This window comes from Archocentrus centrarchus, chromosome 5, assembly GCF_007364275.1.
Source record: "Archocentrus centrarchus isolate MPI-CPG fArcCen1 chromosome 5, fArcCen1, whole genome shotgun sequence".
In the NCBI taxonomy this organism is placed as follows: Eukaryota; Metazoa; Chordata; class Actinopteri; order Cichliformes; family Cichlidae; genus Archocentrus; species Archocentrus centrarchus.
This window is the reverse complement of record NC_044350.1, coordinates 1,860,222-1,887,979: the sequence shown is the minus strand read 5'-3', so window position 1 is coordinate 1,887,979 and position 27,758 is coordinate 1,860,222. Positions and strand designations below refer to the sequence as shown.

The window sequence follows — 27,758 nt, the reverse complement described above, 5'->3', positions numbered from 1 at the left end:
TATATATATATATATATATATATATATATATATATATATATATATATATATATATATATATATATATATATATATATATATATATATATATATATATATATTATATATATATATATATATATATTATATATATATATATATATATATATATATATATATCAGGTGTGTTTATATATATGTATAAACACACCTGACAATTAGTCAAATAAGGCTTAAACTAGTTCAGGGCAATGCCACAAATACGGATACATTGCTCACGACATGAGGCAAAGATTTTATGGTCCACTGTATCAAATGCAGCAGTCAGATCGAGTAATACAAGTACAGCAGAGTAGCCAGCATCAACAATTCATTAAAGGTCTTTAAAAACTCTTAGAAGAGCAGATTCTGTGTGATTGAGTTCAAAGTCAGACTGAAAAACCTCACCAATATGGCTGTTATGTAAGAAGGACGGCAGCTGCCGGCAAACCACTTTCTCTAATACTTAAGATAGAAAGGGAGAGGTAGAGATTGGTCTATAATTTGATGGATCTGTAGGGTCAAGATTTGTTTTCTTTGTGAGAGGATGTACGATTGCATGTTTAAAGTACGCTGGCACCGTTTCTGAGACTAAACAAGCATTTAGAATTGTTAACATTGATGGCTCAATTACAGAAAGTGCAGAAAGTGAAGCCAGTTCAAAGTGACTGAATACAGCAGTGAAGGTCAAAGAACTTGGTACATCATTATTGTATAATGTAGCATTAGTTCTGAGAAATGAGAAAGTTTAGAAAGCTGTCACAGTGCAGGAGACATACTTGGAAATACAGAGGTAGTGTGGGTTAAGGACAGAATTAATTGTACCGAAGAGGATTCTCGGTCTATTGGAGTGAGAAGAAAGCAAATTGGAAAAGCAATTGTTTCTTGAGGCCTTGACAACCTCATGATATCTGTTTAGAGAGATTCTTAAAATTTCATAAGACACTTGACATTTATCTTTTTCCCACTTCCTTTCTGCTCTCCTGCATTGTTGTCTAAGTGCCTGGGTAGACTCATTTAGCCAAGGCTGATGTTTTTATTTAAGGCAGCAAGATTTCAAAGGAGCAACAGAATCAGGGATAGCAGTGAAAATATTAGTAAAAGAATTTAAGGCTTTTTCTGCATGTGCATATGATAGAGGCCATAGAGCTTGAAGGTTCAACACAGAGAAACTATAGCAAACTGGTGAGCAGTGGTTGATGTAATGATGTGAGAGAGCTGAGCATGAGTACTGGATGTGGTTCTTACCTCAGGGACATTGATTTAAAAAATGGCATGCATTTGGTCAGAGAAAGTAGCATCCTCAACCATTGCAGATATGCACAGATATGCCAAACATCAGAACCAAATCACGTGTGTGGCCCAGATCATGGGCAGGTCCAGTGACTAACTGTTCAATGTTAAAAGACACTAAACAAATCTTTAACGGATATTTAACAGTTGGCTTCAAAGGACAACAAACTTGAATATTTAAATCACCAAAAATTTAAATTTCATATTTTGGTGCAATTTCAGTTAAAAATGCAAAAAATTAAACAAATCATTGCTAGATTCAGGAGGACAATATACCAGGGGACAAAGTGTTCTCTGAGGCTGTACAAATTCAACCTGCTGCAATTCAAAAGTAGAGAAAAAGTCACTTTTCACTCAGTGGCAGGAGAATTCATTCTTAAAACTCCCTGTCAATTAACCTGGGAGAATTAATAAATCTATTATCTGTCAAAAGATCAGAAAAAGTGCTGGACTTACCAGTCAGCCAGGTCTCAGTCACACAGACATTATTCAGTCATGTCATCTAATATAAAGATTTTATTGGTGATTGTAATGATTTACTCCCCAGCGAAGGTCACTGTAGGTCTTGCATGTCAAGTCAGGTACCTGCCACTCAGGTACGAAGCAGTAAGCAATAAGTTTGAATGGGGAAAAGGGGAAGAGGACTTAATGAAACTTGATGTCAACTGGGAGGGCTAGGGCCAGTTGTGTTGGACAGCCAATAGAAGAAGAATGGTAAATGGACTAGTTCTTATATAGTGCTTTTCTACTCTGTCTGAGCACTCAAAGCGCTTATACAACACGTTTACATTTACCCATTCATACAAGCACTTCCATATGTATCTAAGCTAAGTGCTTACTGTCTAACATTCACACACATTCATACTCTGACATTTGCGTCGGAGAGCAACTTGGGGTTCAGTGTCTTTCCCAAGGACACTTTGGCATGCAGCCCGGAGCAACCAGGAATCGAACTGCCGACCTTCAGTTCACAGAAGAAAGGCTAACTCATGTAGCTTGTTAAGAGTCAAACACATGAGTAGAACTGAATTGTGTATTGGAAGTTGGCCGTGAGTACATTTTCTCCTTGCTTCTTAAAGTCAAGGTCGTCTTGTCTAAAGAAGTAATGCTGATTCCAGAACAGGTTAATTAAAATAAAACCAATTTTGAGCACCTTACAAGTTTACTGAAGTCAGGTGTGGAGAATGAGAATCTTACTGAAGCGACCACACCCACAGCCAAGCGTATGAATAGGAGTAGATATTAACATGGACAATCCAACTATTTTAAGATACATGCAGGTCTAAATTAATAATAAAACAAAGAAGTGCTTTTTGAAAACACCCAGTTTAATGTTTTGGCACAGGCTACCCAGGAAGCAACCAGTTCTTCCTTCCTTCTTCCTCTCTGCTTTCTGGTATGTTTCTGATATTAAGTAACCGTAAGATATTTTCAGAACTTACAAGAGTCTCCTATTTTTCTTCTCTCTCCATAAAAGCTGAGACACACAGCTCCAGCTGGTCACAGTTGCACCCTGTGCTTCATCCTTGACTGTCGGTGCTGAAAGCAGATTGTATAATCTAGCTGATAGGTTTTCATGGCACAGCATCAAGTGAATTTAGTGGCAGTGCTGAAATGTATTTTAGCCTATCTTTGAGGAATGTGTACATGATTTAGTCTCTTCGTATAGATTTTGTTTCTAATGGTACTACATAGTGAACACACCAAAAGAGTCTACAGCTGTGCTAGTGGCTCTGTTAAGCTTTACCTGTTGTTAACTTTCATACACTTGCTCTGATGACTTATATTTAGGTTATTTTCTTCATCTATGTTGAATTGATTTCTTTTAGCCTGCCATGCTCAGACTCCAGTCAAGTTGCTGAAGCTTATAATAGCAGCAGGGGGAATGTGAATAGGAGGTGGAAATGTGTGTGAGTCTGTATGTGTGCGCAAGGCCCCACAGATGCTCATATATCACTGGCTGCTGTCTTTGTTAAAGTGGGTGGGTCAGCAGAGATGGATTAAAATGAAAACCAAACTGAGAGGAAATTGTTGGAAGTGCTGGAATTAATACTTGCTTCAAGTCAAGGGGTTTTAGTTTAACCTGCCCTCATGTAGCTGCAGTTATGTGACTGTGTTCACAAAAGAGGCAGCAAAGGGGACAATGAACTGAATGAAGCAAAACCACAGTTCAAGGACACAGAAAACAGCCTCTCAAGGATAATATATTCTGTGTTTGTGTGGAATGTTCACACTATCCCTGCTGCATAATAGATAGTGTGCATGTGTTGGGGTGTGTTTGTGCCTGTGTATGTTGTCACAGTTGTTTACGGCAACATCCTTGAATCTCAGCTGGCGTTTTAATCACAGTGCGGCATCAGGCAGCAGCGCCGCTTTAAGTGGATGGAACGAATTGTTGTGTCACACTGTGAGGTGGAGTGTGACTTGAAACCACAGGGAATTATCAAGGGGATGATAAAGGTTTCCCCCACTTCTCTATCTGGTTTCAACTTGACTTGAAAAACTTTTAATTATGTACTTTTCTTTGTCAGGGTGTAATCCCATCGCGCACAGAGCTGAGATATTCCAGACCAACAAGAGGGAAATGGGCCAAATGGTTTCATGAGATGTCTGCTTTTGGCTCCGTTATCTAAGAACAGAGAATGCACAAATAGTCATGATTAGGATAAAAAAAAAGTACTCACAGGATATTGTTTGAAAGAAGTGAAGAATTTCACTTATAATAGTTCCTTGTAATACTGAGGGGTGTGCTAGAAAAACACGATTGCTATACAATATGCACTGCTAAAAAAATAAAGGAACACTTTGAAAACACATCAGAGCTCAGTGGGAAAAAAGTCTTGCTGGATATCTACACTGATATGGACTGGGTAATGTGTTGGGAATGAAAGGATCCCACAAAGTTTGATGGAAATGAAAATTATCAAGTTACAGAGGGCTGAATTCAAAGACACCCCAAAAATCAAAGTGAAAAAATCATGCAGTAGGCTAGTCCATTTTGCTGAAATTTCATTGCAGCAGCTCAAAATAGTACTCAGTAGTTTTTAAGACTTACATGCTTGTACGCATGCCTGAGAATATCAGGCTCCTAATGAGACGATGGTGTCCTGGGGGATCTCCTCCCAGATCTAGACCAGGACATCAAGGAACTCCTGGATAGTCTTAGGTGGAATGAAACATAATGTCCCAGAGGTGTTCTATTGGATTTAGCTCAGGTGAGCATGGGGGCCAATCAATGGTATTAATTCTTTCATCCTCCAGGAACTGCCTGTACTGTATACTCTCACCACATGAAGCTAGGCATTGTCGTACACCAGAAGGAACCCTGGAGCCACTTAAACACCACAGAGTCGGATAATGGGTCCAAGGTTTTCATCCCGATACCTAGTGCCATTGCCTAGCCTGTAGAGGTCTGTGCATCCTTTCATGGATATGCCTCCTCAGACCACCACTGACCCACCAGAAAATCGTTCATACTAAACAATATTACAATAATAATAATAATGTTTTCTACAGCTTTGCCAGACCCTTTCACATCTGTCACATGTGCTCAAGGTGAACCTGCTCTCTCTCTAATTGACTTGATGCTATAACCTAATTTAAAGGGGACACATCATGCAAAATCCATTTTTTTAGCCCTTAAATACATTTTTTTGTGTACTTTGAGTGTCTAGGAGTGCAGAAAATTTACATTTATTCTCCCTTGGTGGTAGATATCTTTATATTCTTTTTGAGTCATATTTTTCAGTCTGTTCAGTTTTCTCTATTCCCTGTTACATTTTCTTGCCTATTACGTCACAGTATTTGCTGTGGAACTGCTAAACAAGGTCATGGACTTCCAGCTAACCAATTTCGTGAATCTGCCATTTTTTTCTCGCAATTTTTTAGTCAAAGTTCAATTATGCCGAAGTTGCAAGTAGACAAGTCAAAATGTTCGGTTGTTGGGTGTATTAACCCACACGATTCCTTACACTGGAACTATGAATATCTGTGGAAAACATCACTGTCATCACTCTTGCCATGGTATTGCAGTGGTTAGCACTGTTACGTCACAGCATAAAGGTTCTTGGTTCAAACCTTGGCAGGGGCCTTTCTGAGTGGATTTTTCATGTTGTCCTTGTGCCTGCATAGGTTCCCACAGTACAAAAGCATACATGTGAGATTAACTGGTGATTCTAAATGGGCCAGGAATGTGAGATAGATGTAGTGTACAGAATAAAGTGCTATGATAATGTTACAAATGTGATTTGTAGTCTAAAACCTTTTGAGTGGTCAGAAAGACTAGAAAAGTGCTATATAAACACAAGTATCTACACTATTGTGCTATGTTTATTTATTACAAAATAAGATGTGTTTTCTCTAAGATTTAATTTATATATATGCTACTTTATGAACACCACATGTTGAAGCTTATATTTCATAGTGACTGGCTTTTGTGTGATCAGTAATTGCAGTTGCCCATGAAATTAACTGATATTATTCTTGAAAGGAAACTTTGATTTCTGTGTGAAATCTACATCTGTTATGAATATGCAATATAAATTCAACCCCTGTTTGAATAAAAGCGCTCCATAGCTGCAGCTGTAGGCTTCTGCTTTTGTTAGACTTTCTTTGATTGGAATTATCCTTCTGCCTCTGCTCTAGCCTTGGCGAAGGACTAATTTGTATGTCCTTCTGTTTGTTTGTAAATCTGTAATGAAACTTGGTGAAGAGGTGGAGCACACAGCCCCCAATAACTTTTGATCATTAGAATTGGTGCAGATCAGTATCAAGGACTAGATTCAGGACCGGAAATTTTTTTCCGGGCCTTTGTCAGCAGAATTGCACAAAACTATAATCCCTGTTTTTAGTCAAACATGGTGGCAAGATGGATGGAAAAAAAAAATGTGAGATTAATTTTTTTTTTTTTTTCAGTTTTTGATCTTGATTGCTTGATTTTAATTCTGAAATAACCCTTGAACAATAAGGCAATTTCCAACTGCTTTATTTCACTGCTAATTTCAGGATTTAATTGTCCTTTTAATATTGAATCTGCAGGGGCACAGAAGCTTGATGTTACAGTTGACAGTTGTTACTGTTTTTTTTTTTTTTTATTATAGTCAGCTCAACTTTGAAAATAATGCATTTCAACAAGAAGTACAGCACCATTCAGAGCCAACAGCAAACTTCCATCTCCAGCACTGGCACAACTTTCATTTTGGAATTATGTGGCAAAGTGGAAATAACAGAGGATCTCCTATGAAGCATGCACACTAAGAAATAGAGGGACGAGAATGGACCTAAAAAGGTACGAAGGCTTTGTCGCTCCAGCTGTACCCTAGTGGAGTACAACATTGTACCTCTAAATCTAGGAACAATTTTGTACCTTATTGTCTGTACCTTTAGAAGAACATTTCTGTACCTCTGGTGACAAATATGTGCCTTTATGTACAGGTACAATACTGTACCCATTACAAAGGTACAAATTATGTACCCAATGAGGTACAGCTGGAGCGACATGGCTAATGGTACCTTTGAGAGACAAAAACAAACCCTTAGGTTCACAAAAATATTCTTTATTTATCAAAATGTATAATTTAACATCAGTTCATTCAGTTTAAAACAAGAACTGAACAGAAGACAGAAGAATGTAATGTTGAAAACAAAATATATACTGAAGGCTGTTATAAAGGCTTCACTTAGGCTCGTGCAGTGACATAACATCTACTCTACTTTCACCAGACTGGGCCCGGCACTGGTCATCACCGTCTTCCACTTATTATCCACCAGTTGAATGGTTGGATAGGGTGTAGCAGCATCTTTCTATATAAATTAAGAAAAAAATAAAAAATAAATAAATAACCAAGCAGCAAAAGACATTGTTCCAATTAATTTATGTAAAATAATTTAAAAACCTTAGTGTTAATTTACAAGTTTAAAATATTAAGTAATACAACTTTAAATATGTTAAATGGTGATCAAAATATCAATATAGTAAAAATAATTCCTTACTCGAGTCATTTTTCTTTCCTCTTCACTTATTTGAACACGATCTTACTACAGTTCAGATGCCTACCTTTCCCAAAGTGGTGTAGTGTTCAATCTTTTCTCTGAAGATGGATGGCAGGAGGATGAGTCCAGCCCTTAAGTCGATTCCTCAAATGCAAAAAAAGAAAAAAAAATCATACAGAGCGTAACTACAGCAGATCTACTTTCACATTTATTAGCAAGATGATTGTGACTACCTGGTAGATCTTCAGCCAGGGCATCTTTTCTTGCGTCACAGTACTGTTTTGCCAGCACAGACTTTCCCTGTGCAAGCTTAAGTACACTTGGCAAGACACCAGCAAAGCCGTCTTGACAGATGGCAGATGTTGAAGGGTGAATTCTGTCAACCTCATCAATACACTGTAGAATACACAAACACATTGTCAATTATTATTGTTAAAGGCAGCTAGTAATTCAAATCTAACCAAAATAACAAAAGCTAGAAATGCAGCTTCTAGTTCAAGTAAATTTCGCTGAGTTTTTTTTTTTAGGATAGATGGTGTAGCTGAGCTGAAGGGAGCTTTAAAGGAGACCGCACAGCTAATACAAGCCCCAAACAAAGTAGTTAAACAAAAAAAGATGGAATTACTTAGCTCTTGTGATAGTACTTCACTAAAATACTAATATTCTGAAATTGCAGAGAAGTTGGGTAATGCCCTGTGCACACAACATGCTAGGTACTGTTAGCATGTTAGTCTGAAATTTTAAATGAATGGAGACTGAGTTAGACCATGAACATGAATAGGTCAGATTACTTACCACTGAATCTTCTTGCCTCGTCTTCATTCATTTTTATTCCAGCTTTAGATATTTTTTGAATAAGTTCTTCGGTGGACAGGCTGCATAAAACCGGAGAGTCCGCCATTTTACATTTCTGGCGCCTTTTTTGTCGTCTGGGAGGAAACACCCCACCCAACACTGACTTCTACTGGTACACTTTTGTACCATTTGCTCTGACCAGTGATTTTGTACCTCTGATGGTCCAGAGTAAATCACCCCAAGGGTCCATCTCTGTACTTAGAGGGAACTTTCCTGATAAAAGTACCTTTTGGGTACAAAAATTTACCTTTATTTTTTGTGTGTGGGGTTAGGATGATTTTATGTGAAGTTTTGCATTTTTTTGTTTTTTTGTGTGATCTAGGCCACACCCATGCGGGAGTGGAGGTCCCACTCTAGTCCAGCTGCCAGGTATTTGGAGTTGAGTACTGGAAGTAAGTGATTGGCGTGGGTTTGGGGCCCTCCTCCTCTATAAAGGGGAAAGAATGGAGCAACACTGTGCGTGGGAGACAAGAAGTAAGGGGGCTGTAGAGCACAGGAGGGGCTGCTCAAAAGGGATCTGGATTAGAGACCTCAGTTGAGGAAAACACCTTTTTAAAGGAAACTCATCTTTTACTTGGTTGATTTGAAGTTTTTTTAAAAGGAATCTAGTTTCATTGGGAGGAGGTTTCATTTTAATTTAAAGTGTATTTGGAGTGCTTTAACGAAGGACTGGACGGGGAACTGCTAAGGAGAGCCTGCATGCAAAGGGAGCCTCAGGAGGGAAAGTCCACTGTGCCATTAGGAGGTGGCCAGCCTGGTGAAAGCACTCAAGACCTGGAGAGGAAAAGACTGAGCTACAGTCCCAGGATTTCATGTGGAACCCCACTCCCCACTAACACAAGGCTTTTTAAGATAACCCTGGTGGTGGTGTTGTTGGGCCCTGAACTCCAGGCCAGGATTGTACTGCCAGCACAGTACCACACTTTGAAAAGAATAAATTATTGTGAACCCTGTTTCCAGCGTGAGAGTGTTGGTCTTCTGCTGGTCACTCCTAGAACCCATTCCTTATACTGGGGCAGATTTGGCTCACTTTGTAACAAGTATTTTTAGCCAAGGCTTGATGTCAAGAAAAAATGGTCAGTTAAAGCGAGATTGCTGAACCACGAGAAAAAAAAAAATCAAGTCAGTACACATTCAGGGCTGCATCAACACAGTCGTGTTTTACTAACAAAAGCACTTTTTATTTATTTATTTATTACCAAATTTACTATTTCCATTCAGACTGCACAATATAAGTGTAAATCATACAGCATGCAGACACAGTGATGAGTGCAGATGGTCTGTAATTCTCAATATCTCTTCAAACTGTGGCCAAGTGTCAGGACACCGCTGCATTGCAGGCAGAAATAGGACCCAATGCAGGACTTGAAAAACAGGATCAGACTCATAACAGCTTTTATTGCTGAAGTGGCTGGACTGGACATCAGGCGGGAATAATAGAACTTTATGCAAGGAATCCACACAACAAGAGGGAAAACACGACAAAGAACAGAAGGAAGACTGAAAAAATAAACACAACTCGTGATACTGAGAGAATGGGAAACAGGTGGGAACACGGCTGGGAATAACAAACATAATGACTAGGGAGGAACCAGATACAAGACACAGAGCAGAACAGCAAAATAAAACAGGACGAGAGCCACAACTGAATATGGAGACAAAATTAACTTGGCACAAAACGCAAAAGATAACAAAACTCAAAACTCTGGCTCAACGATCCAGAGCCCAGGCACCAAGAAAATAAGATGCATTCATACTGTACTTGAGTTTAATCTGTGGTCACATGTAAAGCACACAGTGAATATGTTTGTGCTTGTGTGATAGCTCATACCGTTCCCCAAACCTGCCGTGAATAGAAAAAAAAGATCTTTAGAAAATAAAACACAAATTTAGAAGTAGAGGCAAAATATCCTGAAAACTTGCTTGTTAGTGTGCAAAGGGTTTATCAGAAAATAAAGCAAATGCATGAAAAAGCAACAACAAAGCATCACTTCCAGCAGTTTAAGGCGGAGCACAAACAGAGAAAAGGGCACAGAGCCTCTGCTCTACCAGGTGAGCTCTCTCTGAGAAATGACTTCATATATTTTCTACATTTTCTACTCCAGGTGCGATTTTAATACAGTTACCAAGATTGTTTTGTAATTCATCACTGAATGAAAAGCGCTGTTTCCCCTGAGAAATTAGATGGCAGGCCGACTTCTTATTAGGAAAAGAATGGTGATTTGCCTCCTGAGCACAATTCCTCTTTTCTCCTTCTTTATATGAAAATTAGGATTTGTGGGAATCAGTTCTGGGGCCAGTATCTGACACAGCTGCTGAGATTAATCACCAGCATGTGACCGAATGCAAAGGGTTCAGCAGATCAGATCTTACTCTATGACTGTGTGATTAACTTAATGTTAACATCAAGTAAGAGAAAATCAAAAATCATGTAACTTGTTGCACGAAGCATTTTTGAAGACTGAAATACCAAATCCTGACATTTCAAAAGTTTTACACGGAAGCTGTGTGTATATATACAATGCCATGAAAAAAGTATTTGTATTTTGTGTGTTTGATTTAGAGGTGGACTTGCTGGTGTGAATCTAATCATTGACTTGGTGCAAAAACATGGTGGAGAAACAAATATTTTTCCATATTTTGTCACATTATAACCACAAACATAAATATATTTTACTAGAATTTAATGTTAAAGACCAACACAAAGTGGTGTACAATTGGGAAATGGAACGAAAATTATACATGATTCAAAACATTTTAACAAATAAAAAACTGAAAAGTGCAGTGTGCACAAGTATTCAGCCCCCTTTTCTCTGAGTGCAACCAATTGCATTCAGAAGTTGCCTGATGACTGCTAATGACTAAAAAAAGTCCATCTGTGTACAAATACAGCTGCTCCATGACGGCCTCAGAAGTTGGTTAAGAGAATATTGCATCATGAAGTCCAAAGAACACAGCAGACAGGTCAGGAATAAGGCTGTGGAGAAGTTTAAAGCAGGCTTAGGCTATAAAAAGATTTCCCAAGCTTTGAACATCTCACGGAGCACTGTTCAATCCATCATCTGGAAATGGCACAAGTGTAAACCTACCAAGACTGATTTTGCATTGTACATTAACTTTAAATGTTTTATGTTTCTCTTTTTTTCATCAGCGTGACCTGTGATGTTATTGTGAATGAGAGACTTGCATTTTTGTACTGCGCCAAGTGTCTCTTATCAAGACCCCTGGGAAAATATTGAAGAACACTGATATTCACTTATGGACAAGGGCTACAATGGGATTTGGCAGCTGGGGGAACTAAAATGGAACAGAATTCATCTTATATAGAACTTTCCTACTTTCACTGACCACTCAAAGCATTTTACACTACAAGCAACAAGCCTTTGCCCCATAAGCTGCCACATTCTACAGTATATTACACTATGACTGCTTTACAGCCCCCAGTATAACGATGAAGTTTACCAACTTATACTAAAGTCAGCTTAGAACATTAAACCGATGAGCATGGACACCACAGTCTGCTCTGCAATATTAAAAATTGTAAAGCTTCACAGCCTACATGTTTCTGAATATGAAGCTGCTAAAGATAAGTACCACAACCATGACTTTATTGATATCTGCACTTCCAGTGATGGGAGTGACATTACTTGATCTAAGGATGCATGCACATGAAAATAGACTTTGCTTGACATTTACTTACTTATTAAATTGGTCATTCCAGCACACTTTAGTCCCTTTGTGAAGTGCTTGCTGGCTTATTTTTGATTTGGTGTCTTCAGTTTTTTTTCTTTTTAATGGAAATTAAAAATTAGCACAGGATTAAATGGGGCAGCAGTCAAATTTTCCAAGAGGACAGTAAACTATATTTTGACACATACTTAGTTTTCAAGTTTCATTCTGTTTTTTAAGCTCAGCCTTTGTTGTGAGGCATGTAATTATCATAACCATTTCCATATACAGCTACAAATAACAAAATGTTATCGCTTTTGTTGTCCAGCATCTTACCCCCCCACCCCCTTGTTTTTCTCTCTCTCAGCGGGATTCCTGGGAAGAAGTGTGGTACCATCATCTTCACAGCCGAGGAGCTCAGTAACTGCAGAGTTAGTATCAGCTCACACACACCTTATGATACAGGGGTCACTTTGTGACAGGGGTCACAAAGTTAAGCATGGCAGTCTGAATTCATGACAGTCACGTTCTGTGTTTCCATTTTTAACTTTGCTCAGTGAATTTCAATGACCACACAGACTTCAGGATAACTTTGTCATTTGCATCAAGTGGAGGGAAAGTCACTTCATACTCTCCCTTCAGTGTGACGAGGAGAGCTGCTTATGAATTATTTATCCCGTCTTATACTTTTCTTGACATGGTGGGTAAATAATTACACACTCAAAGAGAGAAACACATATGCACATATATATATATATGATTGGGAGGATCAGATTACTGATCTTTATATATATATATATATATATATATATATATATATATATATATATATATATATATATTCTTTCTTTCTTTTCAAAACGAGACCAAGAAACAGAAGAGGAAATACTTAAAGAATGAAAAAAAAACAACAACTTGGCTGTTTTAAAGTGTAAAGTATTATTGTTTTTAAACTATTGGATTAAAGGGGATTTTGAAAGATACATACTTACACAGTATGATTATTAATCTTAATGTTTAATAGATGATTAAATCACCCAACATATTGAGGAAGGCTCAAACTCCAAATATAAGTCTAGTCGTCAACATTGAGAATGTATAAGCAGACTACAGAAGAAAGGTGCATTTAGTGGAAAGTATAAACTATCAGCAGCCAGTGCTACATTCCTGCCTTCTGTATAGGATCTAGTTAAAGATTCACAGGACAAAAAACAAGCATTTCTGAAACATTATAAATTATTAAAATATTTAACACAATAATACAATCATTGTGATATGGTTATATGTAATAAGAATTATTTATTAATTATGTCTCACTTTTACTATTGTAATCTAATAATATATCTGGAATGCATTAGTAATTAGGTAATTTGTAGCTATATGTGTTCATAATCTTATAATGACAACTATGAATAAAATGTTGGAGAATGTTGGAGTCATCCTGCTATAAGCGACACATCCAGTGTTAAAGCCTTAAATAAGAATTAAAATTTCATGTACATCAGATAATGATTCTTACTTACTTCTGATTTCCTGTTGCCACTAGGTGGCACTATGAATTTGAGGTCATATTGACATATAGATGTGTCCAGACTTGGACGTGTGAAACCTGTGATAGACTGGATAATATCCACTTGAGATGTAACAATATAGTTTTGAAGCAAATTATCAAAATTCACTGTAATGTTATGGAGATATTCTTCAACAAACAGTCAAAGGCTTCACAATTTAGCATCAACAAGGTCTTTCGATTGAACTCACCAAACATCCCGCTGATTTGAGTGAATCTCTAGGAGGAGTTTGATAATGTACAATGCCTGAAAATGTGGAAAAAACAAACAAACAAAATTACACCTTAAGTTCAAAATGGCTGACTTCCTGTTGGGTTTAGGGTATGGCTCCAAGAGACTTTTTTGCATGTCATGAGACATTACATGATGCTGCCAAATTTCAGACACATAGATGAAACATATGTAGCCCCGGGGCTGCTGCTTTGAAATTTTCTAGGTGGTGCTATTGAACCAGTTTGTAACACCAACTAAATGGTAAATAGACTGGTTTTTAAATAGTGCTTTTCTACTCTACATGAGCACTCAAAGTGCTTTATCCAGCATGCCTCATTCGTACAAGCACTTTCTAGCTAACATCCTCACACTCCAATGAATGCATGGGGAGCAATTTGGGTTTCAGTATCTTGCCCAAGGATACATTGACATATAGACTGGAGTAGCCAGGGATCAAACCACCAACCTTCTGATTAGCAGAGGACCTGCTCTACCTCCTGAGCCACAACCATCCAATAAGACACACACTAATAAGACTCATAAAAAAATAAAAGCTTCCTCATGTCAGAAGTGTGTCATAAGTTTTTTGACTTATTAAGCATTTTTCACTTAAACAACAACTTCTTGTTTCATGGCAAATCGCCATGCCACCAGGGCATACTGTTTAATGAAAACTCACAGTTTTCACACACAAGTGTCATCAAGGTCTGAAGTTTATGCAGACCACTTATGGTGGATGTGGTTAACCTGTGAGGAGCAGTGCGTCAAAGTATAAAACATTTCCTGTTCCCACAAAAGTTGCTGCCTACTGGCCACGTACACATGTTCAGAGTGTGACTCTTATCAAATCTGTGATGTTTGGAGCAGATTGAACTATGTGTCTTTGAGTTACAGCAATTTTGTTATTCATGGCAAAACATCGAAATTTGGCACTGCTGACCTTCAATGAAAACTCAAAAGGTTCATAATTTAGCATCACCAATGTCCTGGCCAAATATGAAGTTTTGATCCAATAAAAGAGTTAAAAAAAAAGTGTAACACCTGGAGATGGTAAAACCAGCTCCGAAATGAATAATCTTACTATAGTGATCCTACATGTCTGTATATACCCTATCTCCTTCTTAATGAGTGGGACAATATGAATGAAATTTTGCATCTTCACACATATAGCGATTAATATCATCACAAAAAGATTTATTATAAATCCCAACTCTTTTGATTTTCATATATATTATGTTCATTTCATCATCCCCAACTTGCAGGCTTTGATCCATTCAGGTGTAGTATTGTGTGTTATGCTTAGTGTAATGGAAAAATAATTCTCTTATTGTAAAAAAAAACACCTGGGGAAGTTTCATGGTAAACTTTGTTCATTTGGATTTTTTATGCTTAAATAATTACTCTGATAATAATGTATGGAATATTGTAATACTTAAAGGCCATTTTCTCAAAATGAGCCAGAAGTTTCCATCTCAGCAGCATTTTTCACTCACCAAACCTCTCAAATGTTTTCTTCTTTATATTTTCAAATGTTTTACACAGGGATTTGTTCATACAGTGAACCCTCGTTATAACGCGCTTCACCTCTCCCGGCCTCGCTGTTTCACGGATTTTTTTAGTGCAGTTTTTTATGCTTTTTTTTTTTTTTAAACAGTGTATGAACGTGCATCGTGTTCTGTGTCCTGATTGGCTGTCAATCAATCTCCTCCGTCCCTCGTCTCTGTCGAGCACAGAATGTGTTCGGCTTGAAAACAGGTTTTGATCTTTGGTTTCCTTCTATAGTTCAATTCAATTCAATTCAATTCAGTTTTATTTATATAGCGCCAAATCACAACAAACTGTCGCCTCAAGGCGCTTTGTATTGTGGGTAAAGACCCTACAATAAAACAGAGAAAGAGAACTGTATAATAATTGTAAAAAATAAAGCTGACTACTTCGCGTATTTCGCCTATCGCGGGTTATTTTTGGAACGTAACCCCCGCAATAAACGAGGGTTCACTGTATACCATTTACAGCATTTTACATCTTATTCCTAAAAATATGGCATAAAAAATGTTTTCAAATACCTGAAAATAAAGAGGTTTACAAAATCCTCTCTTTTAAAAACTTTTACTCTAACATGCAAGCAAAAAGAAGAAGAAGAAAGAAATGGTGATATCTTTTATTAGTCTTTTCATCCCCATCATCTTTATTGCCCCCCCCTAGTGTCTTCTGAAGTATTGTGGCTATTGTGGCTCTATGGAGCGTGCTGGCTTTGCAGTCTCCATCTTTGTTGTATAATTTGGATACAGAAGGAGTAACACAAATGGTATGTGGATGGCATTAGGGGTTTCCAAAGACCTTTATTTTTACACTCATCTTGTAAAATGGGTTTTAGAAGCTAAATGAAAGTAAACACAGAAATTAACCACCTGGAACATCCATTTTGCCAACTGCATTTACGAATCTCCATTTGGGACAACTTCCTGGCTGACTTAATTACCCTACATCAAGCAGAATATTCATGCCAGCAGGCCAGTTTGTTTACCTATGTCAGGCTGTGGATAGCTTTCCATTTAGTTTGTGTTGGTGCTGGAGAGTGAGCTTGTTCTTTCCTTAATTTATTGATTGTTCTGCCTCCAGAAGTATAGTGGTTATCAAAGCAAATACACTTTTACTTACCAAACTGAGATTACCCTCATCATGGAAACATCAAGATAGCTTCAACAGGTTCACAACAGGCCTTCACTAAAAAGCAGGATTCACTACTTACTGGGGTACACTGCCATGATAACTTATGTTACACAGCTAACCTAAGCGACAAAGTCTAGTGACTAACCTCAGTGCACAATTAGTAAGAGTGTCTAGTCTTTCCCCGATGGGCATCTGCAAGAAATAGATTATTACAAGCAACTATAATCCTTGCTTTTTTTTTTTCTTTTAGACACAAGCAACTTAAAAAATGTTCAATACGCCTTAAAATTGCAATTGCTTACTGTCAGCAGATTAGACATGTGACCTTCCCATCTCTGGACAGCTGACAATGAGCCACAACCAAAACAGCTCATTATAAGGTAACATTATGCCAGCTAATACTAGGCTGGCGTGTCCCAGATATCAGGATTACACTCTCACATTGTATGAGAGTTTATTTGCCAAGTGTCCGAGTCCAAAAACATTAGATCCACTTCAAAGAAAGTTTTGCTAATGCAGGCTAACACCACCAGCTGACATCACCATATCCTCAACAACTCACCTCAGTACTGAAGTGACAGAAGTGAGTTTCACTGACTCATCAACTCATATTGGACTACTGGGAAACCCTGAGTTAACATCCAGCTGATAACCCTGTCTGTGATTGCTTAGCCTGATTGCTAATGTTAGGGTAAGTGAAGCCATATAAGAAACGGATGTGTCTCATCTTCCATTAGATTTACCTCCTCAATTGTAGATTACTATTTCAACAAATATGACTGACTATCAAACTGAAGCTCAACAAATGATCCATGTATTAAGGAGGTTAATGAGTCGTGGGCATAATCTACCCACACCAGGTGGTAGCTCCAGGTGGCTTGATTGGAGGAAGTCACACAACATAAGGGCTGTCTCCAGCTCCTGGTTCATCCTCTCTGTCTGCCCATTGATCTGGGGATGCAAACCAGATGACAGAATAACCTTTGCTCCGGTGGTGATGTAAAACTCTCTCCAGACCCTGGACGTAAACTGTGGGACACAGTCAGAAACAATGGCCCGAGGTATTGCACGAAGCTGAAAGCTCAGTGAGGATCTGTTCTTTTAGTTGAAAGTATAATATCTTAAGATCTTAAGTTCTTTTTGTTGATTGAACACCTGCTGGACAGGAGTGTCCCACTGAAAAGATATCTTGGGAGACGTTAGGGGTGAAACAACCTTGCTATAGTTCATAATAAACCAGCGTTAAAATTTTGCAAAGCACAGGAATCACTCGAGCAGTTTTCTGGTGGTGGGAACTGGCTCATTGCACCACGGCTTGTACCTTAGCTGGGTCAAGTCTTGTCTGCCGTATCTGGATTCATGCCCTTGACGAACACACACTAGAACCTAAATTAAATTCAGCACTAGTCAGTTCATTATTAGAATTGATTAATTCCAATAATGGCTCAGACCCATTGAGGTGCTCTGCCTCTCAGTAAATTAGTGATATAGGTAATCTTGGGAAAATCAGAGGAATAGGTCCGACAAAGTTGTTTAAATACCAGTGTGCAATGAATTAGAAAACCCTGAGTTTTTTCCAACTCACCCACAAGGGTTTCAGGTGAAAGCAGGGCTCTCGCAGAGGGTGGAGGCATAGATGGCAGGGGAGGTCCCGTAGGTCCTGTGGAGGTGGAAGCTGCAAGCAAGTGTTGAGGTTGGGTGCACATGAATTGCATCATACCTCTGATTTCTATTGCCTTTTTTACCAGGACTTCCTGGTTCACAGTGAGATGGCGAAGGATCAGCTCGTGTTCTCCCAATCGATCTCCTTGTGAAATGAGGGCTTTTTAAAACGAGTTTGTGTCCAGTGAGCCATTTTTCAATTTAGTTTATCTGTCAGTGTATTTGTCTCTAATGCTACAGTCTTGCATAAATCCACTCTTAATAAAAAATTAATATTAATCAGTGCCTAGACCTAAGCAGCAAAGAAAAGAAGAAAGTGCACGAAAAATAAACAATTTACTTAGAAAAGTGAAACAAAAGTACAAATGTCAAAATGAAGCATGAACTACAGTCTCCAGGCTGATACGCGGTCTTTGTAGGTCTTTGTAGGCCGCTCTTGGTTGCCAGTACTACTGCAGCTGGTGATTCAAAGCTCCAACACCAAAAGATAAACTGTGCATAAAAGTGAGCACCAGATGTCACAAATCTAAGTCCATGTCTTTATATCAGACTTTGGTTTTGGTTTTGCCGTTCAACAAATATATGGGAAACAACCCCTAACTGTGAAACTCTGAACTCTGATCTTTAAAAGTGCTCTAAGAGAAGAACAATTTACCAAAGTACATTTTTGATTAGGCTGTTATTCTAAAGCATCACTTAGATATTTTAAGCAATAATGCTCAAATAAGTTATGGTCATGAGTTCAGTCTGAAAAAATAAACTTGAAAATATACAGAATTGTAAATTAAACTGTTTTTGTTCTCCTAGGACATAGCCACTATGCAGTTTTGTGCAAACAAGTTGGATAAAAAGGATTTCTTTGGCAAGTCTGATCCTTTCCTTGTCTTCTACCGGAGCAACGAGGATGGCACGTAAGTGTGTGTTTGTGTTTGGATTGCATTAAGTGTTAGAGAAACTGTAAATCCTCTGATATACAGTCCATCTGGTAGCCTTTCATCTGAGGCCGGAGCGCTGCTCCGCTGTCCCAGCTCTTTCCTCATTACTGCCGGCGAGTAAAAAAACCTGCCAGCAGATTTGTCTGTTGGATCCAGTCCCACGAGGAGACCGAAAGCTTCTCGCCCTTCAGAAGGAAGAAGCAGTTATAGATTTTCTCTACACTGAGGCACTATGTTATAATCTGTACTGAGTTGTAGCTTTCTATATTTCAGACATATAGTTCAGGATGAAAACCTTCTGTTCACTCTGGGCTGTTTCTGGTGTCTAATGCAACATTTTATTCAGATAATAAGCTTCTGTGTGGGTTTAAGCCTTACCAAATGTAATTATTTAACTGTCGGATTGAAACTACAAACTACACATACAGTATACATACATTTTCTCCACTATTTCCAGTTCATCCTACTTCCCACCAACATGTATTTTATGATAAAAGGCTCCCCTTTCTGACATTTCATCTATGTTGAGATTTCCCTTTTTTATTGTAGGTTTACGATCTGCCATAAGACTGAGGTGATCAAGAACAACCTGAACCCTGTCTGGCAGTCATTTACTATCCCTGTTCGAGCACTTTGTAATGGAGACTATGACAGGTGAGGGGACTGTACACAGATTATCATTCAGTGATTTTATATTTTTCTAGCAGTCTTTACTTCTTCTTAAGATATTATACTTTCAAATATAAATTTTACACTTAGTTAATGTAGGGTTGGCTAGTGTAAAAGAACTTAACAGCTGCTAGTTTGAGCTTCACAGCTACTAATTTGTACCAGACTGTTTATAAGAGGTGGATTACGCTTCTGGGTTTGAAAATGTCAAAGTGCAGTAAACCTGCAGTCTTTCTAATGGCCAGCAGGGGGTGACTCTTCTGGTTGCAAGAAGAAGAAGCCACACTTTATAGAAGTCTGAAAAAACAGCTCTCACCTCCTTTGATTTATGGCTTCAGTAAATACTATCTGGATCAGTTTGTAGTCTCAATTGCTAGTTTCAGGTCTTATTGAATACAATATGAAGTTCATTTTGTAAATTATGGTCACTCTTATGTCCTAAATCAGACTATTTTTTGTTGTAGGTTCCATATTGGCTTCTTATTTGTTTATATTTAGCATTATTTTTTTCAAAGTCTTGGAAATTATTTATTGGATAAACAGTGGCTTTAGTTCTAGCTAGGACTTTACACAAAACTGTGCAATAGGACACATTAGCTGGTTGTTAAGCTTTAGGTGTGCTTCCATGTAATTGTTTTACATTCATTTTCAATCTGAAAAAACACTGAATGGAAATGCTGACAGTTAATAAAATATTGCAGTACTTTGTTTTTGTACACACAGTGTTGGATTTGTAAAGTCAAAACTAAAGAACATTGAAACAAATTACAAGGTATTTACAAGCTCAATGACATCACCCATAAAAAGCAAAAAAAAAACTTTCTGACAATTTACCTGTACTCATCAGGACTTAAAACTTATGCAGAAACATCAACCCTGCCATCTTGTTGAGGATTTGAGGTTTGTCATTCCATATCCATACGGACTTCTGTAAAGCTGAACTCTGTGGTGGTCAGAATAATGCCAGCAGTCGGCCGTGAGCTTCTAGTGTCAGGCCAGTGCTGGTGTTATTGAGACTAATACAGAAGCAACGAGCAGCAAACACACACACACAATCATCAGTGTTATTGTATGTTCATCTAAATTTTCAGTAGTTTCTGTGTTTTAGTCTTATTCATAAATGTGGAATAGCCAGAAAGAACTTAACTGTCCTCACAAGCACAAAAACTAGCACTTAAACTTATATGCATATAATTAAATTTCATCCTTTGATTAAAAATATAATCATATGAGCCCCCTTCAAATAATACAGGACATATTTTTGTGTTCTGATGTCACATCATATGGTTTCATATCAGTCATATCATAATAGTTTTCAAACATGCAGGAATCCTTAAATCACCATAAAATAAAACTACAAACCAGCTAACACACATATTAATTTTACTCAGCAGCATCATTCTTTCACACATGTCCTAAAGGCACTGAGATCTCTGAGGCTGTAGCTCAAATTTCAATATATATATATATATATATATATATATATATATATATATATATATATCAAGATCAAGATTTTGTATTCTTCTTTGTGGACAGGACAGTCCCGGATAAGTCTTGCAAAAACAGCATATTATTGCATTATGCTATGTGTCACAGCACAAGAATCAGTGATACTTTTGACAGTTGGTGAATTGTTTCAGTTGAATTTGATTCACCTGGTTACTACAATAAGTATTCTCTTTTTGTTTTGTTTTTTTAACCCCTTAACTGGCAGCAAATAAAATCACCTGAAACAACTACATAACACCCTCTGGTTATTATTGGCTCTGAACAACCCATTTCATAGCCTATTAATCGGCTGCGTCTGGTCCGCGGGCCGAATGAAGTGCATTTATATGGCAGGCTAGACCCGCCCATTTTGACTGACACCTCATTCGGCCAATCATGTTAAGAAATGGGTTTCCCAGAGCCAATAATACTCAGAGGGCGTCACGTAGCTTTGTCAGGTGATTTGGTGCAGCCAGTTACATGATTGGCCGAATGACGTGTCAATAAAAATGGGAGGGTCTAGCCTGCCATATAAAAGGGACTACAAACGGCCCGTCACCGGGCCCTTGCCAGTTAAGGGGCTACCTAATATATAATTCCAGACTACCAAAATTTGCTAGGCATCACATCTATTTCTGTAAAACTAAAGTTCTTTTAGTCTATTTTTCACCTTACTTTAAATAAATGAAATGGTTAACTAAAATATTCCTTATTAGGACTCACAAGTGACCATTTGTGGATGAGACAGAGAAATACCTGATCAGCTAATGCTAGCAAACTACATTCATATAGTGGGTGCAAACAAGTGACAAGTGACAGACTAATAAAATACTAGAATTTCACTCTCCAAAAATGGAAGAAGAAACTTCTTGAATCCCACATATTATTTGTCAGATAATCCCATTGAAAAAGTCCAGTTAGGTGACTTTAATTCTCAGAGGTGGCACCCATAAGCTACAGCAGCCTCTACTGGCACACTTGTCAATCAAAGTGGCCGAACCTCTACCCTTTAAGCTTTACCAAATTCCTAATGGATGAAACTCCACCTACTGTGCAGATGTGATTAACAGGAAATTTGTCCAAATAAGCTCAAACCAGTTTTTGTATCCATAGACTGTATATAAAGAATGGGTTTAGTCACAGTGATCAACCCATTGGAGTTGGACTCCAACAAAACTGAAGCACAAATGTCAGATATTCCATTACAATTGCTCCAAAAGGCACCAAGAACACAAAAACTGTCTGGAGTCCAGTGATTCAGATCAGCCACAGTGAGGCCGAGCAGACATCAATGTGTGCTGGGACACCCGTCAGTCAAAGTTTTTACACCCCTCACTGTAGTACGCAGATGGAAAAGTTAAAGGGAAAAAGGCACTCATACTGCAGTCGTTATGAAGGGTGAAACTATCCACAGAGGCCACAACTGTTTTGCTTTGTTTTTTATATACAGTCAGGCTGTAAATATGCTTTTTAATGATATAAGGCTGGATATTTTTACATGCGAGTCTATGGGGACACTGACTTTTGGAGCTAGCCTCAAATGACCATCAGAAGAAGTGCAGGTTTTGACTCTTGTGTGTTGGCTTAATTTTCAACCCTAGATATGTCATTGGCAGTTGATATCTGATTACAGTACCTTAGTTAGTGCTGTTTACATGCTCTTCACAATGACTGCAGCTTCTACTAAACATTAGAGAGAATAAACCCCAACAATCAGATGACCTCCTTGCTTATGATTGTTGGGGTTTTCTCTCCAATATTGTAGGGTCTTTACCCTAAAGTGCCCTGAGGCAACTGTTGTGATTTGGTGCTATATAAAGAAAATAGAATTGAACTGAACACACAGTAATTGCTTCCCAGAAAACTGGACTTATGTCTCACATAGGCTATCAATCCTTGAAGGAAAAGGATTTCAGGGTAACAAGAGTATCAACTCACTGCTGCTCTCTCTCCTTTGTCTCTTTGCCATTTCACTTTCTCACACTCCCTCTTATCCTCTGTGAATCTCACCTCTGTCTGTCTCACCTCTCTCCAGGACAGTAAAGGTGGACGTTTACGATTGGGATAGGGATGGGAGGTACGTTTTCTCGCTCTCCATGCCTCTCCTTTTCTTTTTCCTTTAATTTTCAGCTCCACATGGAGTGCCTCAAATGTCACACCTTATTCTTTCTGACCCAAGGCGTCTTATTAGAACAAATGGAGGGCTCCACCTGCCTGGAACACACTGGGCAATGAATCAAAGCTCGCGGGTGAAAGGTTGCAGCTAAGTGGGCAGGAGGTCAGGGTATCCATGACTTTTCACAGATGCTGGTTACTGTAGGAGCCCTGTGATGGATTTAGGGTTTTAATTGAAGAGATCTTTCAGGCTGTCTGACCTCGTGTTGCTGCAGCAAATAAATTTGACTCTAGATTCATTACAAATTTATTTTCATTCAATTTTAAAAAAATAAATTTTCAGTCCCAAGTTTCCAAATCATTATATCAGTATTTCTCTTTTTGTGAGACAAAAAGGAAACCTAAAGTAAATGTTTGCCTTGGACGGTTCATCAGGCTGTAATTCTGTTGCATGTTTGCTCAGTCAGTTTCTTTCTCAGGCTCTGACAGAGTATTGTGTTGTGTCTTTCTAGGGCACCACGGCAAAAAGTGTTTATTTTGACAATGAGCTATTGTCAGAGATTTCAGCCCTTAACTTTAAGATGATGCACTGTGACAAAAGAACTCCTCTGTAATCAGTGTGTCAGTCAGTACAGGATATGTTATTTGCTAAAGTGTTTTTGAAGAGTAAAAAGATGACTTTCACACCATTGTTGTAAATATGCAGACAAGAACAGAACACATTTTTGGTTAGAACATTATAGCTACCAATGATGTGTCACTGTGACACTAAACAAAGCCTTTCAAAAGTAAAACAGACACTGACTAACAGGCTTTACAGCACAAAAGTTGGAGTCAGTACATAAATGCAGCCTTACCCATTTCATAAATTAAATGAACAAATAACTTGATGATTATCAGGAATGAAGTGTTTGTTAACTGTGCACAAAGAACTTTATAATTACAGTGTAAGTACTTATAGCACAGTGTAAGTACATTTACATATTTTCTATCAGCGTTAAGTTTTAATCAAACCCTGGGGACAAGCAGCCAGCCTTTCCTCGGCACCGAGAAGGATTACTGTTTCCTGTTTTTCATACCACAATCAAATGAGACCCCATTAGTGTTTTACTTGCAGAATTCGGGATAATTAACAGCCAACAAGTGCAGACCAGATAGTTAAAAACAGATGAAGTGTAAATAAACTTTAGAAAAATAAAAGCACAACCCATAGGCCTTTCATTCATACAATTCAACTAAAACAACATTATTTGTAATAATTATCTAAAAACCCAGAATGCAGAGATCTTGCGAGACTTCTCTGTATTATCCCTGCCATTTTTAGGCATAGGCATTTACAGCTACTAGGTTAGGTTTAGAAACCCCTGCTTGAGTTTGCTGCACCTATTTATCATTTTCCTACCAAAATGTAAAGAAACAAAAAGTCTAGACGTCTCAAAGATATTTGTCAGTTAAAGAAAATTCACACTTCAAAAAAAAAAACAGGTTAATTCTATTATTACCTTTAACCACTTTGCATCCACACTGTGGCCAGCAAACTGCTTCGGGTTAGGTTGCATTTTAGCCATGTGCTGATGATGATGTTACCTTTCAAATCAGTTGTCTTGACTGCATTTCTGCCTTACAGTTCTTCTCTCATAACATTTCTGTTTTGGTATGTAAAATAGGTGCAAATCCCATATACAGGATTAGACGTGACCCAAAAACATTTTAACCAGTTTTCACTTTCTTCCAACTCTCACTTTTCCTTTGCTGATTTCCCTAAACTCTTCTACTTTGCAATACGACTCTTAAATGCATATGTGACATTTTCACTATTTGCAAGCCAGAAGAAAGACAGCTGTACTACTATCACAACTACTACTAGTACTAGTGCTACTGCTCATTGTACCTTGGAGGTCGTCGGTCTCATAAAAAATTTCAGACTCTGAGAGGTGTGTGGTGCTGCAAAGCCCCCCCCCCCCCCCCCCCCCCCCCACTTTACTGCCTTTTAGAAATGTTCGACAGTTTGCGGGGTTTTCTTTAGAAAGAGAGAGAGCACATTTTCTGCACCATTACACTTCATTAAAAAGTGATTTTCAGAATAATTACTCCACTGTTGGTATGTGTAGTAGTTTTCATTCTTAGTCAGGACACTCACACTCCATAGAAGGGGTGTCTTCCTGCACACAAACTTTTAAAATATATCACTCCAGAAGAATGCAAATTTGGGGTTGTTGCAGCAAACCCATTAAAAGCAAGCACATCTCCTGGTGTCACTGTGTTTTCATTTGAAAATCTGAAATTCTGAAATTTTTGATCCAAGACAACAAACCTGAAATCTTGAACACAGCAGTCATCCCAGAGGTTATGTTGTCCAGGGGCTTTTACCCTCCTGGTAGGGTCTCCCCTGCAATGTGTGTCGGGTGGCAGCCAAGGACAGTGGCCCTGGTGGACTGATCCCTGGCCATCAAGGTTTGCTATTGAGACATGAAATGTCACCTCGCTGGTGGAGAAGAAGTTGTAGCTAGTGCGTGAGGTTGAGCAATAGAGCTAGATATAGTCAGGCTTTCCCTTGGGGAGGTGCTGCAGGAGTATGAGGTGTCTGGCCTTTTGTTATGAACCATTCCTCTGACTAGGATGCATCCTGGGTGCCTCTTGGGTGAGGTGTTCCAGGTATGTCCTCCTGGGATGAGGCCCCGTGGCAGACCCATGACATGCTGGCAAGATTATATCTCCTGGCTGGCCGGAGAACGCCTCGGTGTTCCTCTGGATAAGCTGGAGCAGGTAGATGGGGAGAGACAGGTCTGGGTTTCTCTGCTTAGGCTGCTGCCCCTGTAACCCGGGCCCAGATAAAAGGATGGATGGATGGATGGATGGATGGATGGATGGATGGATGGCACTAAAAAACTATATAGCATAGGTTGATGTTGGGTTTTAGAAATATTACATGGTAGCATTAGAAAAGCTAACCTGGACAACATTAGCATCTAGTTTAACCCTTTATAGGGCACTCATGGAAATACTTTGAAATTCAAATTCTCCACCTTAGAGTGTTATTGGAGGACGTAACGAGACTTATTTACTTTTGTGACATTCTTCATGGTCAGTGAAGTTACCATATTTGGTTCTGTAGGTGATAATAAATATTCCAAGTGTACAAGAAAAACATGATGAAAGGAACATGTATTTTAGAACATTACAGCAGATGAAGTACAACATCACTTTCTAGAACATTACAACATACACATCATAACTTCATACAACATTAGGACATTTCTTTATGGCCACATGTTCCTTAACCTCACCGAGGCACGGGATGGGCATCGTATATAAAGTGTGGTGAAATTACCAAAAATCATTACTTGCCCTATAAATGGTTAAAGTGTAATAATCATATCATAGAAGCTAAAACAAATGCACTTCTCATTATATTAATTCAAGTAAACTGCAACTGTTTTACGTAAATGATACAATAAAGACGGTCGATGAGATCATTCTCACTGGTTAAGCGGAGCCTCTTTTTGCTTTTCATATCTGTAGCTTTTGCAGCTTAAAAAAAAAAAAAAAGATCAGAAAATCCTTTGACAAAGCAGGTCAGTACTGTACTCTCCTTAATAAGAATGCTTTAACACCATGTTGTTGAACTTTGCTTTTGAAGGGATGAGAAAACTGCAGATGCTAAAATAACTGTTTTTCTTTTGTGTCATCTTTGTGGCTTTCTCCCGTCTAGTCATGACTTTATTGGAGAGTTCACCACCAGCTACAGAGAACTCTCCAGAGGCCAAAGCCAGTTCAACGTCTATGAGGTAAAAAAAAGAAAAAGATAAGTTGAACTTGAAAAAGGTGAAAAAGGTGACAGAGATTTTCTCCCAAACCAATCTTTGCTGATTGTGAAGATGGAATCAAAAATTCAACAATGCTTTGGGAACAACATCACGAGTTCCTTCACGGTGTTATATTTTCATTAAGTAATATTTCTTGTAATATGAATTCCTGCCTTCATTTGAGGATATTATATCAATACCCAGTCACAGGAGCTTAGAAATGCACTGAAATCTGCTCTGATCTGTTTGTTTATTTTTTTGTTTCCTCTCTTGTGGTAAGGTTTTGAATCCCAAAAAGAAAGGCAAGAAGAAGAAATACGTCAATTCAGGGACGGTAAGACTTATATGAGCAGCTGTTGAATGTTTCATGGGAATGACTCTTAGCAGGAGCATTTTGTCATCCAGTAAATGAAGTGTTTGCCATAAGCCTGCCTGTAATCTTCTCTCTTTGTCTGCTCTCCTTTCTCTCTCTTGCTGTTTTTCCACTTCCTCATTTCCCTTTGACGTTGTCACAATCTTCAAGGTGACGCTGCTGTCTTTCAAAGTGGAGTCAGAACACACGTTTGTCGACTTCATCAGAGGAGGGTAAGACCTCAGTCAGTAATGTTTCATCAGATGATATTACAGGAAGGAAGTACAAAGGGTGCAATATTAAAAGTGTTATAGACTCAGATTAAAAAGTGTACATGTTTTGCTTCTTTGTCTGGTTGTTCCAGTGGAAAAATATCTGCCCTTTTTTAAATTATTGGGTCATGATATAATTATACACACTCACACACACACATATATATATATAT

The 27,758-nt window shown here is 38.3% G+C and overlaps 2 protein-coding genes across 2 annotated transcripts in view; one reads left to right on the top strand and one right to left on the bottom strand.

The window, feature by feature from the left end:
* LOC115779880 (copine-8-like) overlaps positions 1-27,758 on the bottom strand; it is a 196,032-nt gene that overhangs the window by 44,522 nt on the left and 123,752 nt on the right. The gene's annotated exons all lie outside the window — the stretch shown is intronic.
* LOC115780875 (copine-9-like) overlaps positions 12,192-27,758 on the top strand; it is a 56,087-nt gene continuing 40,520 nt past the window's right edge. Inside the window, exons 1-7 of the mRNA XM_030730297.1 lie at positions 12,192-12,257; positions 18,753-18,856; positions 19,430-19,534; positions 23,076-23,117; positions 26,868-26,943; positions 27,242-27,295; positions 27,485-27,546. Of these exons, the coding sequence (XP_030586157.1) occupies positions 18,765-18,856; positions 19,430-19,534; positions 23,076-23,117; positions 26,868-26,943; positions 27,242-27,295; positions 27,485-27,546 (431 nt within the window). The 5' untranslated portion in view covers positions 12,192-12,257; positions 18,753-18,764. The remainder of the gene's footprint in view (positions 12,258-18,752; positions 18,857-19,429; positions 19,535-23,075; positions 23,118-26,867; positions 26,944-27,241; positions 27,296-27,484; positions 27,547-27,758) is intronic.